Source organism: Prinia subflava, chromosome 14 (genome assembly GCF_021018805.1).
Source record: "Prinia subflava isolate CZ2003 ecotype Zambia chromosome 14, Cam_Psub_1.2, whole genome shotgun sequence".
Classification (NCBI taxonomy): Eukaryota; Metazoa; Chordata; class Aves; order Passeriformes; family Cisticolidae; genus Prinia; species Prinia subflava.
Genome location: NC_086260.1, coordinates 12,398,595 through 12,413,107, shown reverse-complemented (window position 1 = coordinate 12,413,107; position 14,513 = coordinate 12,398,595). Strand labels below are relative to the sequence as shown.

Here is a 14,513-nt window from a genome sequence, read left to right as displayed (position 1 = left end):
TCTCTGGGTTGCTCTGCTTGCTTAGGCCTAGAACAGCAAACACAAATGAAAGTATCTATTTTATGTGTGCTTTCAAACCCTTCTGTAATTGCTTTAGGTATCACAAGCAAAGCTGTACACACCACCAGTGTTTCCCCAATGCTTCTTTCACTTACACTGAACACATAAGGACCTTAAGCTTAGAAGAAGGGAATGTTTTATGTCTATGTTTTCTACCTTATGTTTCAACATTCAAATAGAGTTCAAAGCTTTTAATTTGTGGATGAGAACTTCCATGGCCCTGTGACATGAAGGCCACAGGAAGAATACCTCAGCCTGTCCTTCAGCCACATGCTACAAAGGCCACACTAGAGATGCACACTGCCTTCTACATTGTGCTAAATAATAAAAATAATACACAAGACCTCTAGAATAAGGTCTGTTTCCACTACAGCCAAAGTCCACCTTGTTCCATCCCCTGCTGTGGCAGGGCCTCACCGCTCTCACAAGCAAGAATTTCTTCCCAATATTCCGTATTTGCCCTCTGGAAGCAACTCCCCTGGTGCTGCCACTCCAGGCCCTTGTCCAAGGTCCATCTGCCACTCTCTTGGAGTCCCTTTAGGTACTGGAAAGGGTTCTAATTCTCCCCGGAGCCTTGCCTTCTCCAGGATAAAGAGTCCTCCCAGAGTGTTTCCCAGAAGTGTTCAGCCCTCAAAACACGTTCACGGCCTTCCCTGTGCTCAGGACCCACGGGTGGGTGCAGGTAACCATGCTTCTTGTGGAAAGGTTTAACACAAAGGTCAGTCCAGTGGGCTGGAGCACAGCTCCCTCTCTGAGTGATGGGGATGAGGAATTGCAGATGAATCTATTAACAAGCAACTCTAGCACTGTCCACCCAAAATTAGTATTTAACCTAACAGATGCATCCAGGACTTGTCCATATCCTCTTACTGCTCCAGGGCATTTCTTAAACCTTTGAAAAATCTCCACTGAGACTGCTGCCAAACTCACTGCATCCCCAGCTGCCAGAACCACAGGACGTATGGCATTTCCTCCCATGACTTCCACTGAGAAATGAGCAGTGCCCACCCTGGAAACTACATGGACTACAACTAGGATCAGCATGCTCAGCCCCATTACCATGGTGATGATCCTGTTTTCACACCAAACCTCATCCTACTGCTCATCAGCACGTTTGAATACTCAGAGGCCCCAGGCACCACACAATCTATGGACCTCTGCTCTCAACAGTGCCCTCACCACAGGCCAAGGTTAATCCAGGCAAAGAGGGTGAGCCTCACCCTGCAGGACAGTAACCTGCTTGATGAACACCTGAGTGCCACTACGGGCTCTGAAGGCACCAGCCACAGCACCCCAGCAGAGCTCTGGTTGCTAAGCACAGCTCCAGTGGTTCTGGTCTTGTTCATTAACTGTGATTTTTAACCTTACAATCCTGACAGCACAGCTTGAGCTCAGCACGCCTGATTTTGCACGAGGGCTCCTGCCCAACACACACGGCTTTCCTCTTGGCAGGGCTGGCGCCGAGTACATCCGCGATGGGAACAGCACGTCACAAGGTGCCTGGGCTTAAAATAACAAACCTTGGGATCCAACCAGGAGCTCTGACAGCTTGTGCAAGTGTGCCTTTTGCCACTGAGCAGAAAGAGCAGATGGTTTCACTACACACATGTATTCTCAGGACACAGAAATAACCTGGTTCAGAGCTTGACGAGCAGAGCAAGGGAGACCCCTTGGTTTCCCCCCGCCAGGGAAGGGCAGCACGGTCAGCACCGTGCCCTTGGCAGCCAAACACCATCAGGCACTGTGTGACCCAGCATCTCCTGTCCTCTGGGAGCAGAGATGAGGCCATCATTTAGCAGACACTGATCACTGAAGAACCCCACCCACTGCTGCTTCTGCTGTTTCTCAATGGCTTTTAAACTTCGTACAAAAAAATAATTATTTAAAAGGCAAGAAGCCACCCGTTTCATGAAAGATCCATTATCTTGCCATCTATATATTTAATAGTAATCCTGACATGTCCATTTATTATGCATTTTTCCCAGCTTCCCATAACCCTCACATACAATATCCTTGCCAGGCAGTGTTATTAAGTTGCCAGTGTTTGGTTTGTACAACAAAGATGACAAGATTTTAGATATTAATATTCATTACCTGTCTACATAAATCTTAAGGATCATTTACATTTCTTCAGAAACTAATTTCTTAATTCTCTTAGCATACCATAATTCCTAGATTTTCTCTTAATTGTCTTCATTACTGCATTTCATAACCTACTCATTTCTGAGAGCAGCAAAATAATTTAGAGGAGGAGAATGAGGATCACCAGTTCATGATAGCCTGGGTGCTCAGAAAAGTTAGAGAAGGCTAATCAGTGCTTCAGACACTGCTCTCCCCTTACATCTTGCACGGACTGCCCAAGCCTTGCTGCCCTGTAAGAGAGCCAGCCAAAATAAAGGCATTCCTGTACCAGAGCCCTTTCAGACCCCACACCTGCACAGCAGCCCAAATCCATCTTTGCTGGCACTGTCAGTTTTGCAGTGAAGCAAGGAACTTTTGGGCATATGTTCAAATTGGATTTTGCTTTTTTAAGAGCTTGGTCAGTCCTAAGCTAGAACTAGGTCAGTAGCTGAATGCATGCTGCAGAAAGATTTGCCAGAGCTCCCATAACTAAACCAAGTCAGCAGCAGTGTGCTTACCCTCCACTGAGGATAAACTCTGGAAAGCAGGATAAATGAAGAGAAAAATAGATTATATAGGCTTCCCCAGTAGCCTAAAGAGGACATTCTAGGTTTACAAGATTAACATGAAGCAGACCTCCAGCACTCAAGTCACTTGACCAAAAAAAGGCTGTAGTATGCTTTTCAGGACAGAATTCTTACGAGGATAAATGACACCTGCAAATAAAATCACTGTTTTAATACTGAAATGACCTTGTAACCCGAAATGTCACTGCGTTGTGTGAGTTTTAAGAAGTAAGAAGTTTGTGAGTAGGTGTGCTGAGGTATCATCCAAATAGGATATATACTGATTCCCACAAAGTAACTGGCAAAGATAAACAGCTTTTCACACATCATTGGGAGATTATCATCTTCACTACAAACATACAAAAACATTTTATAATCACAAATGGAAAGAGCAAAGGGAACGAATATAAAGATTACAACTGATACTTATTTTTATCCTTTTACACATGAAGCCTGTGAATGATGATTTCATACATTTGAATATCTGATTCTTAAATTTAGCATAGTGACAGCAGACTCCTACCATTTAAATACTTGTGCTGCTGCTGCCATGCACTGAATGCTTCAGCATTCCTGTAACCCTTATAAGCTGCTACTGCAAAGTTCAGTCATTTCCCTGTATGCATTCATTATAGCAAAATCACTCTCGAACAAGGGCTGGAATGACAGGAACTCCTGGAAACTGAAGACTTTGACAACTTTCAGATTAATGAGAAGATTAACATCCACATCTCTGAACAAATCAAAGGACCTTTTGACAAGGCTGTTTGCAAAAGTTTAGTCTGTCGTCACCCAGGTCTACCTTTGGTTACAGTACACCCTGATTTCTGCAGAGTTTAAACAAGGTTTTTATATACCTGAAGGACACAAGAGACTTGCAAATTTCCCTGAGGTACCTTCAGGGACACATTCAGGAAGCCAGGGCAAGTTAACCTGTGCACCTCTCGTTTTTGAAAAAAGCAGGCAGAGTTGTATGTGTGCATAGAGAATAGAAGTTTCCTAAAATCCAGGTCTGCCATACACAGGAATGACATCACAAGCTGAAATCACTCACTGCAGCTTAAGCAGATGTTCAAAACCAAACCTCAGAGCTTGCTTAGAAATGGCAGCATTTGTAGTTCTTAAACTACAATAGGAAATAAAATTTCAAATTAACAACATCTTTTTTTCTTATCCATGGCATCAAATAGGCCCGAAATTCCTCTGGCATCAGGTACCCTGACAGGATCTTAGCAACAATTCCCATTCACATCACAGTACAAGCAGCTCTGAAACCACAGCAAGGGAAGAGGGATAAAGCATGGGTTCTGCAGTACGTACATTCTGGTGGAAGTCTGTTCTTCCTAAAAGCAAGCCTTTCAGTTTTCTTTCTGCTTTCTGCCAAACTAAACAGGACTCCGTAAACATACTGACGCACTGGCCTATACAGGAGAGCAGCAGGAGGCAAGTCCTTGTTGGCTTCATCTTCTATAGAGACGGCGATTTTGATCTCACCCTTTGGCATGAAAGAGAGCAGAGAGATGTGACACGTTACAGTGAACAGAGAGCAGTCAGGTATGCACTGAGCCCCATCCAACCCCGATACACGGCAGCCAGTCAAGACAAATGGGATTCAGTGGTACAGTGGATCTCAGCTCAGGGAAGGATTAGCCCAGCCTGCTTCACTTCCTCCAGGTTCTGTTGCTCTCTTCCTTCCCTTCTCCATCACACACATATTTGTCTGGACTAGCTACATGTGAGGATTAACTAAATATTGCTCTTTTAATGCAGGCACTTGGAAATACAGCCGTGTGCTTTTAGACAGCCGAAGCACATTTGAAGCTGCTCCAGATTTCAGGCAGTTATTTTAAAAAATATTCATGCTATCTAAAAAACACCAATCTGACTTTTTGCTGCAGGATTTGAAAAAGTATTGGGGACTCACTGTCAAGAACAATGCATGAGCACACCTGGACAAAAAACACCTAACTGGGATTTCTTCCAGTAAGACTGAGTTTGAATACACATAAATAAAAATTTAGCATTTTATACCTTTTAAGAAAAAAGGCATGAAAGAACCTTCCAAAATTTTCTCTCAAAACAGCAACACTGTTTTCTATAACTGCACATCCAAACACATTCAGATATTCTTGGAAAACAACTGACTGAGGTCTTTATTGTCCTGATTTTTAAGGTGACTAAAGGTTAACAGGCATGGGACAGTGCCATTTTGCTAGCTGCTGGTACAAAAGGAATTTCTCAGAGCTGCTGTGTTTCCTGTGGCCAGCTATCAGTAATGGGAGGGATCAGATTGGGAGAGAAAACAATCTCAGTACTTCTGAACACTGAAAATAGAAAAGACTTGGCACAGACACCAAAGTACATACACAGGAATTTTTAGATGGAAATGGACTCTGCATAAACACATGCACACAGACATATACACCCATGCATAGAGATATATACAAATAACTGCAAATAGTTGGGAAAAAAACCCTGATTTTGTAAATAAACACTTTTAATTATACTCATCTTCTATTTATTGGAAGAATGAACCACGTCAGAGGTTCAGGGGGGAACATTAGAAAACAGAGGGGAAACTGGTTCAAACAACTATAAAGGGATGAGAAGTTAGAGCATTAAAAAGGATGTAAAAATCTGATACTCTTTAGCCAGAAATGCCAGGGCAATTATCTTCACAGAGTCATTATCTCACAGTACCTCATTTCCAAATGCCATACCTTGGTTAGGACATGAAAGATGTAGGGATACATTAACCCCTTCTTGTGCCTGTGCTCTGCCACTCGTAATACTTCAGGTGCTACCGGAGGTAATGGAGGGGTGGTAATATCCATGTGGTTTCTGGTGGGCATGGACAAAAGGCATGGGATTTGTGGATTACTGGTTTGATTCCCTTTGACATCAGCTGCCTGACTTCCTGAAGAAGCACTAGAGGAACCTTCTGCCTGTAACAGAACATACAAAATAAAGTGCTTTGGATGTGTCCAGAAACATGCCAGGAGATCAGCCAAGAGAAACAGCAAACTTCCTCCCTCACCCCCAAAGAAAATAGGAAACCTTCACATCGTGCTGCTGCAATGTGCAGAATATGTTATCCAAAGCTGGCTGCAAGGTTCTCGGGAAACCTTCAGCCATTGTTTGCTGGTAGAACCAAATTACTAAGAAAATAAATATTATGGTAAAACTTTTAACTTATTAACAGTAACAAAAATTACTGCTTTCTAAAAATTTTAACTGCATAACGCTGAAGTGGACTGATGGCCTTTTAATGACCTGTGAATGGCCTCTTAACTCAGTATTTCTGAGATACTCCCAACTCAGTGTGTTAACTGACAGTCACATAGTCTGTAATTTATCTAGACTTCCATAAACACAGCCCTTCTCAGCTTGCAATCACAGACAAAACAGGGAAAATTACATGGTTCAATTAAATAACATGTAAAATATATCGTGTCTAAACTCAAAAGCCTGGTAAATGTTGGTGGGTTTTTTTTGCTGTTTGGGCTTTTTTTTAAACATAAAAGCTCTTTGTCTGAGAAAAGTGTAAGAGAAAATGGCGAAGTTTTCTGACTGGAAGACTAAAGTGGCATTCTATTCCAGTTCTAGAAATGCAGTTCATAAACTTATGGGAAAAATATGATGAACAACAACATATTGTAAACCTCTCAGCCTTTTTAAGGATTTTATGTTGACTTCTCACAGAAACAACCAAAAAAAGTTCGGAGTTCAATCCTAAAAATCCTGATCTTCGAAACCAAAAGCTGGTTGGAGCTTAAGAGTTCATGTTAGCTTCATGCCTATAAATTATTACAGCAACAGTAAAAACTTTCGAAAGCAAAATTTGGCCACTCGATGATATATGATGCATGAGTACTTTCACAACATGAGTAAAGAAGTTCATATGCTTCCTAATAGTTGAAAAGCAAAGCTGAAAGGGAAATGGCCAAAGCATGATATCCCACACAACATGGAACATGAAAAATAGGCCCAAACAAGCTCAGGTGGTTCCCTTCAGAGCCATGAAAAATACAAACCTGAATGCAAAGAACAAAAAACCCCACACAACTTCCAAAAGGCTTCTACAGAGAGGTGTAGGTAGTAAAAACAGGCTGTAGCTAAATATCAAAAGGCAACCTTCTTTTTAGATGACACTCTAATCACACAATCAAAGAGGATGTTACTGAAAGATTGTATTTATTTGGTAATATTGACTTCATTTGAGTTATAAAAATGAAAATATATAGACGAAATGGTTAAAACCTGTAAACCAGAACACATCCAAAATAACATGCTAATATCAAGTGCTTTTATATCACACCTTTATTAAATCTGTGTTATAGTATCAAACATTTCTGTATCAGGTTAAAGATTTTTATTCCCTGTCTTCTACTACCCCAACAACTGTAAGTCAGCAATACTGAACCACAGCAAGAAGTTCACAGGACTGTCACCACTGGGAGCACACAGGGATGAAGACAAAAGCCCCCACATGGCAGCAGGGATTCCCTGACTGCAGTACCCCGGCTCCTCCTGCACCTGCTCCAGCAATATACCAACATCTAAGCTGAGGAAACACCACAGTTAAGAGGGGATTCTTTTCTTCAGAAATGTACATCCAGCCAAATGAGAGGAGCTTACCTTTGTGTCACACAGAACCACACTGTGAGATAACTGCAAGGAATTTTGACATTTAAGTCAGGTGAAAGGAGTGCCAAGACTGCTGCTACCTGCCTGACCTGTGCTGGATTTTCAGCACTCCAGAAATTCACATTGCTCATCAGTTCAGCCCTGTGATTCCATGTACCTTCACAGAATCACAGAGTGGAAGGGACCTTTGAGACCATCTTGTCTGCCATGGCCAGGGACACCTTCCACCATCCCATGTGGCTCCAAGCCCTGTCCAACCTGGCTTTGGACATTTCCAGGGATGGGGCAGCTTCTCAGGGCAACTTCTTAGGGACGCACTACCTCTTTTCTCAATAATTAATGTTCTCCTCTCCAAGAAATGAGTTCATTTACAAAACGAACAAACCTTCCTGTTGTGCTCAAAAGATGCTTCTGCCTTCTCCTGCTACGGAGGGCTGACGAAATGGTTTGATAATAAAAAACAAACAGGCAAGTAAAGCTCAGGAGCATTACTACATTAAACTGGATATATTTAAGTCAGCCTGTGCATGCATCTCTTGGAAAGTTTAGTGAGAGCTCGTACAGCTCTGGCTCAGTGTGGGGGCTGCCTCTGGGAAAGGACACGCTCGGGGACCCACAGGGCTGCACACACATCCCAGCCCAGCAGAGAAGAAAGGAATGTAATAGGTCAAATTAGCATTTGCATACGGTGACTAATCCCCAGGCAGACACAGTTATCGTACAGGCGTAGTCTGCAGAAATAATAACCACTGATGGATGAAATCATCCACTTGATATTTTAAGCACAAAAGCCCAAGTTTACTGGAATTCCTGTGACAAAAGTACAGGGAAAATGTTCTGTTTGCTCACAGTGTAACTAACTCAAGATCAAGGTTTTTAACAGAGTTAACAGTTGGTGTACAGCTCCACTGTCAAGGCACAGAGACATTAAGTGTAAATGCTCTGAATGTTCTTTCCAAACACAGACCAAACTTGGACTAGAGACCATCATGTTCTTGATTTGAACGTGGTTTGAAATCTCAACTTTAATAGTGATAAATCTTTATCAAGGGCTTATCTAGCCCATCCTCACCTAATTAAGCACCAACACTAACTGGCCCCATGGAGCTACTTTAACAAGTATTATGTGAAATTCCTATCATGCAGTTATAAAGGACTTTTAACTCCTCAGTTGAGCTCTAATACACCTGCAGTGGCCTTTGGCTAACACTGACAGTGTCAGAGCTGTGCTTACTGCACTGTGAGCTACAGGACGTGGACTCTGACTCCACGGACACTCAGACTGTCACACTTCTTCCTAAAATCCAACATGCACTACTGGAAACCCAGAGAGCAACATCTGAGAGTGACATTGTTGGCTAAGGGCCAAACAAGGTTATTGACTTGTTCTTGGTTTGTATCTAGTATTTTCTAAAACATCCTATTTCATGTTTGTTTTTATGCATATGCTATAATGTCCTTGGAAAACTTCCTCCTATACTCTAAAGTTGTTGTTTCATAATTCACAAAGCATACAGGTTTGCACTAAATAGTATGGATCAATCTTGAAAATCCTCCTCTGAGTTCGCTACAAAGCTTTATTACACATTAATAAAATGCGATGCCTGGAATTTAAGGAAATACCTTTGTTTGGTCTCCCAGCTCTCCACGCGTCTGACCTTCTGACTGGGTTCCCGGTTTTTCCCAGCCTATTTTGTTCCCACTGACATGGCTGAAGGACAACAGGAAGAAAAACATCATACTAAAATGCAGTTTTAAAGACAGTGAAATAAATCCTTGGTGTCTGTAACTGGAATTTTGGACATGATATTCTGATTTTAAGGGATGCTTTCTATTAAAAATGTCCATTTGCAGGAGTCTTGAAAAAAATTCTGACAGTCACATTACATTATGCCTAAATTTAGGACATGTAAACACTACAAGTTCAGTGAAGTTCTGTAGATTCTAGCTTCTGAAATTTTAATGAATTATACTGTGAAGCAGGAATATTGTTTATACAAAGTAAAGGACTGGAAGGCTTTATGACATTTACCAAAACCTCACTCTCTCAATAAAACATAAGGGCAGAAGAGAAAAAACACCCAACACTATTTGGTTTTGGATACCTGTTTAAGGAACAAGGTGTGAGATTGAACCATGCACATGACTGCAGTCACAGGCACCCAAAACTATCTTTTTAAGGTCTATCATATCGCTAATTTGCAGATTTCTGCGAAGTCCAGCTCTGCCAGGAGCTGGACTTCAATGACGCTCGTGGGTCCCTTTCAGCTCAAGGTATTCTATGACTGATTCTACGATTCTTACTTTCAGGATACAGGTAAACTATTTCAAAAGTAAATTTATTTAAACAGAAGCTGAGTAAGAGAACATCCTCATGAGCAACTTACTTCACTGCACCCCCATTGCCTTCATCATTGTCAGAGGACGAAGATGTAGAAGAGGCAGGAAAATAGGTTGAATCCACGTGGTTAGGGCTCCCACTCTGGGCTGGATTTATTGGAGACGACCGTTCATACAATGGTGTGTGTTTTCCTTCGTGAGGAATGTTACTGTAATTGTTCTGCTCAGACAGACTTTTCCCACCTGTTTCCAAGGTGATGGCTGGCTCAGAGAGGCTGTACGGGTATGGACCCTGGCCTTGGGCCCCACCCTGGCTGGACATCTGCTGGGCCTAAAATAAAGGGATCTCTCTTAAGTGAAGGCTACTAAGGCTTTGCTTTTAAAACAAAATACATTCTTTAATCAAGTGGCCTTTTCCAAATGTACGCATTAAAATTCGGACATCTTGAGCATTCACAAAAACTGTTCCACCAGTCTGCAGCATCACTTCGGTTCCAAATTTAAAATTCACTCAGTGACTGCCCACACCGAAAAAGCTGGCTACACCTTTCCCACCTGGATTCCAGTTTGCTGAGCACAGCAGGCCTCTCCCAAGGAGCAGGGCAGAAGCTGTACTTACCACAGGTTTTGCTTGTAGTGAGGTCTGTGGAATGTTAAGCATCTGAGAAGGAACATATGGTGGCACTATCCCAGGCATACCAAACTGATTCGGTCTGGCTGCTGTATTGCAGGGGAGGAGGGGAAAGGAGAGGAAAAAAAACAAAAACCAAGCACTCATGAAAACACTCAGTATTTGACACAAATGTCACCCTCTCTGTCCCTTTGCTTTTAGAGTTTATTTATTCTTGTTCTGTTAGTATTATTGTTTTCTCCTACGCCTCAGGTCAGTTTTATTCATTTTTACCTTTCAATAAAAATATTTTTTAGCTTGTGAAGTGTATTTTATGTGTCTCACCTTATTTCATGTCTTTGTATCTCTCATTGATGCACATTCCTATTCTATCTGGGAATCAAAGGCAGCTTATAAGAAAAAAAACCCTAGAGATGTCATAACGGAGACATTGTCAACATCAAGCAGATGCAGAAAGCTGGCACTTTGTCATTTGAATATCTGACCTAGAGTAGCCTCTAAACCCTTTAATACAGGTTTCTGGATCTAAATAACAACACCCCACACCCTCAAAAAGAGCAAGAAAATCTGTGTCACTGTACCAGTGTGGTAACTGAAGATCTTTAGAAAATTTCAGCTAAAATGACATTTTAGTGTTAAGACTGGGGCATGAGTAGGAAATCCTGTGATCACACATTTTAATTTTTAAGCCTTGAGAATAATCTGCAACACCGCAACAATGTGTGGCTGCAATTTGAGCAGGTTTGTTATGACACTAAAAAATCAAAGACTATAAAGGGATTTCTAAAACACGCCAGCAAGGCCAGTGAGAAACAGTAAATATGTTTTAATGACTAGAAACAGCAACTGTCCTCATGAATGGGAGTGGACACCAGACTTCAGTTGTTCATAGCATCATTCTCTCAAGAGTCCTAATGCCAGAATGGATGCTGCAATAGCCAAGAAGAAAAGTAACCCAGGTTGTTCTCTTCTCAAGAACACGACCTCAGCACATACCCTATGAAAACCTTCTTCTGAAACCTCATCTTCACAGGTCAATGAGATTGCCAGAAGATATAAACACTTTTGTAAGATGCTGCCACCAATACCATTTCTGATTTGGGGTTACCCCAGGTTTTAGTTAAAGTGAAAAGCCTGGCTGCTGTCATTACTTACCCAGGTAATGTGGTGGATGAAATGGCATAGGTTTATTAGTTGCTGAGTAATAAGCAACCGCTCTCTTAAACCGAGTAACTTTGTCATCTGTTCTAGACTAAAATAAAAAAAAGAAAAGAAAAAGGATCTGTCAGAAGCACATCCAGGTTTGTCACCTGTAGGTCAGCACAGGGCTGTACAGTAGTTAAGGTACACCATATCTGAGGATTAATGCCTATGGACGCTCCAGGGCTGCAGCACTGCTCCGGTACAGGAAATGTTGTGTCAACCCGTGTAAGGATAAAGGTTGAACATTCAGTCTTCATTTATGGCTGATTCTCAAAGGCAGTGCACAGAGCAAGGCTACAAACCCCTCTGGTTTTAAAGAATTTGAAGCACTGAGGGTAAACACAGTATTTTCATACAGTATTTTCAGAAAGCACAGAACATAAAATTAGGACAGCTGAGCCACCACAAATATCGACAGATTCCTATTATCAACTGATCAAATCACTATTTTATCAAGTGCAATTCTTCAACACAAATGTACAGCAGAATTGATGACAAAAACTAAGACAGTATGTGGCTTTATACTTTACCTGTGAATGCTGAAAAACATCTTTTGCTATGGCATCCAGATCAGTGGTGTCCTGAATGTTGCGGACGTAGTCGGCGACGGCTTTGATCACTACGTCACAGGGCGGTAACACTAACTGGTGAGCACGTACCTGCGGGCAAACACGGCAGGTGAGCGGGGCAGGCACAGCTCTGACAGCCCCTGCAGCAAACCCCTGCTCCCACACCTACTGTCCAACCACCTCGGGGCCTTCCGCTTCGCTTTTGGGACTTCACCTTAAACAGCAACTCACATAATTACGAGGTATTTATATATATGTGAAACCTCACCTCTATGTAAACCTGCTGGTTAAGTATCAGCTCCAACAACACACAAGGTCAACAATGCTGATTCTTTTACTGCTTTCTAGTTGCACATTTCCTCCAGTACAAAATGATTCATCTAATTCAGCACACACCATAATCATCATACATTCACATATATATGCCAAGAAATATTTTGACAGAGTTTATTTTTGGAGTGCAAAGTGGTAGCAGAATTGATGAAAAAGACCCATTAGAAACCCTGGACTTCCAGCTCAGCATTATTGCAGTCAGTTACTCCTTAAAATAAATTATGACTTGGCCTATGATTATGGGAATGGCTGCTCCTTAACGTCCTGTGTAATCCTACATGGGGAACAGGAGCTTCAGGCCAAGGAACCATCCTGGACCTCTGCAGAATTCCAGACAGGGAGCAGTGCTGCCAACCAGGACTGAAGAATTCTTCAACCATCAGCAGCTTCTGCTCCCATCCCAAATGCTGCACAGGCTCACAGGGCCAGGAGCAAGGTCTCCAAACATGTGTCCTACATTCTAGAGGAAGCCCGAGCAATTTCTAAAAATTCTGCCTGGAATCTCTGCACGATTCTGAGGCCCTCTGCCTGGGCTAAACAGGCAGCTAGGTTTTTGCTTTTAACATCTTTTAATCTGTCTGTTTGCAAAATTCAGTGATTCAGAACCTATTATGATTTACCAGTTCTATTTTTAAGACACAAAAAAAAATTGAAAAATCTTTATGCATCCTTACTGCATTCTACACAAAAAGATCACACACTACTAGAAAACAGTGCAATTCAGTCTTGTCAGAAATATTTATGCAAAATTCTGATCAATACTTAGTTAATTTTATCTCTGCAAATTTAAAACCCGTACCACAACTCCTTTTATATGGTGTCTAACATATGTGATTATTTACTTCCCTATCCTTATCTGATCTATTTATGATGTGATTTCTTACACTGCCCTCTTCATATTTAGACCATGGAATTTTTGCCAGATACCCATTTTTATTAATTTCCCTCTTCTAATGTCTGCTTTTTACAAATGTCAAGATATTCATTCTGTATCTGGTCATTCGCTACCAGAGATGAACTCTATATTTTATAAGCCTAAATTAAACATAGAAACAATGGTTAAGGGACCCTAAAGTCCATCCACCTGCAATGGCCAGGGACCTTCCACCAGCTCAGGCTGCTCCAAGCCCTGTCCAGCCTGGCCTTGGGCACTGCCAGGGATCCAGGGGCAGCCACAGCTGCTCTGGGCACCCTGTGCCAGGGCCTGCCCACCCTCGCAGGGAACAATTTCTTTCTAATAACTAATCTAAACTTGCCCTCCCCTTCAGGTTAAGACCATTACCCCATGTTCTGTCAGTCCATGCCCCTGTGAAAAGTGAACAGTTAAGAACAGTGTTGTTTAGTGTAGTCAGTGGCAGGGTAATTATTTCTACCTCAGATACCAAAACCTAAGTTTACACTAGTGTGAACTCTGAATATAGACAACAATACTAAATATAGATCACACTCACATGTAAGCTCAGAGTCACAAATATTGGTGATGCAATTTTGCCCTCATTTTGCCAGAAGAAGGAACAGACTTTCCCTGGTAATCCAAGTCAGTTGCTGAGCACCTCCCTGTTTCCTCATATGTGTAACAATTACCCATCTCTAAAACAGCTGAATCATTCCATGGCTGTGTCATGCTGGATGTGCTCTCTGCAGAGCCCTTGCTGAAACCCCGCACTGCTCCCTGAGTGTTCCTGCAATCTCTGCTTGGAAACACAGTGGATGGCAGGAGTAAGCAGTCTCCTGTTAATTTATGTGAGCTCCATGATGGCAATATTGAATAAACCATATAAAGCTGGCATCAAGAGAAGACATCCTATCACTCTGGCACTAACAGCCAGCTCAGGCCCTGGAAGTTTGAAGCCCAGGTGAGTTTTATCAAGGGCTCACTTTGCATATTGCCCCCATTTAGCTGCCTATAAACAGCCTCAAGATCTCACTAGAGCATACTCTTAAATCCTGAAGTGAGACCTTCTGGAAGTATGTTTTACAGACCTAGAGACTTCACATATTTGGACTTTCTTCTGTTTCAAAGACATCCAATGCAGATGGGAG

The 14,513-nt window shown here is 42.0% G+C and overlaps 1 protein-coding gene across 3 annotated transcripts in view; it reads right to left on the bottom strand.

The window, feature by feature from the left end:
* FAM120A (family with sequence similarity 120 member A) overlaps window positions 1-14,513 on the bottom strand; it is a 44,746-nt gene that overhangs the window by 13,512 nt on the left and 16,721 nt on the right. For 2 of the 3 annotated variants that reach the window (XM_063411685.1, XM_063411683.1), the window contains exons 4-10: window positions 12,099-12,227; window positions 11,521-11,617; window positions 10,354-10,454; window positions 9,782-10,065; window positions 9,018-9,105; window positions 5,468-5,692; window positions 4,068-4,242 (exon numbers count right to left, since the gene is read on the bottom strand). In XM_063411685.1, coding sequence (XP_063267755.1) covers window positions 4,068-4,242; window positions 5,468-5,692; window positions 9,018-9,105; window positions 9,782-10,065; window positions 10,354-10,454; window positions 11,521-11,617; window positions 12,099-12,227 — 1,099 coding nt within the window. The remainder of the gene's footprint in view (window positions 1-4,067; window positions 4,243-5,467; window positions 5,693-9,017; window positions 9,106-9,781; window positions 10,066-10,353; window positions 10,455-11,520; window positions 11,618-12,098; window positions 12,228-14,513) is intronic. The other variant, XM_063411684.1, reaches the window with a different exon arrangement.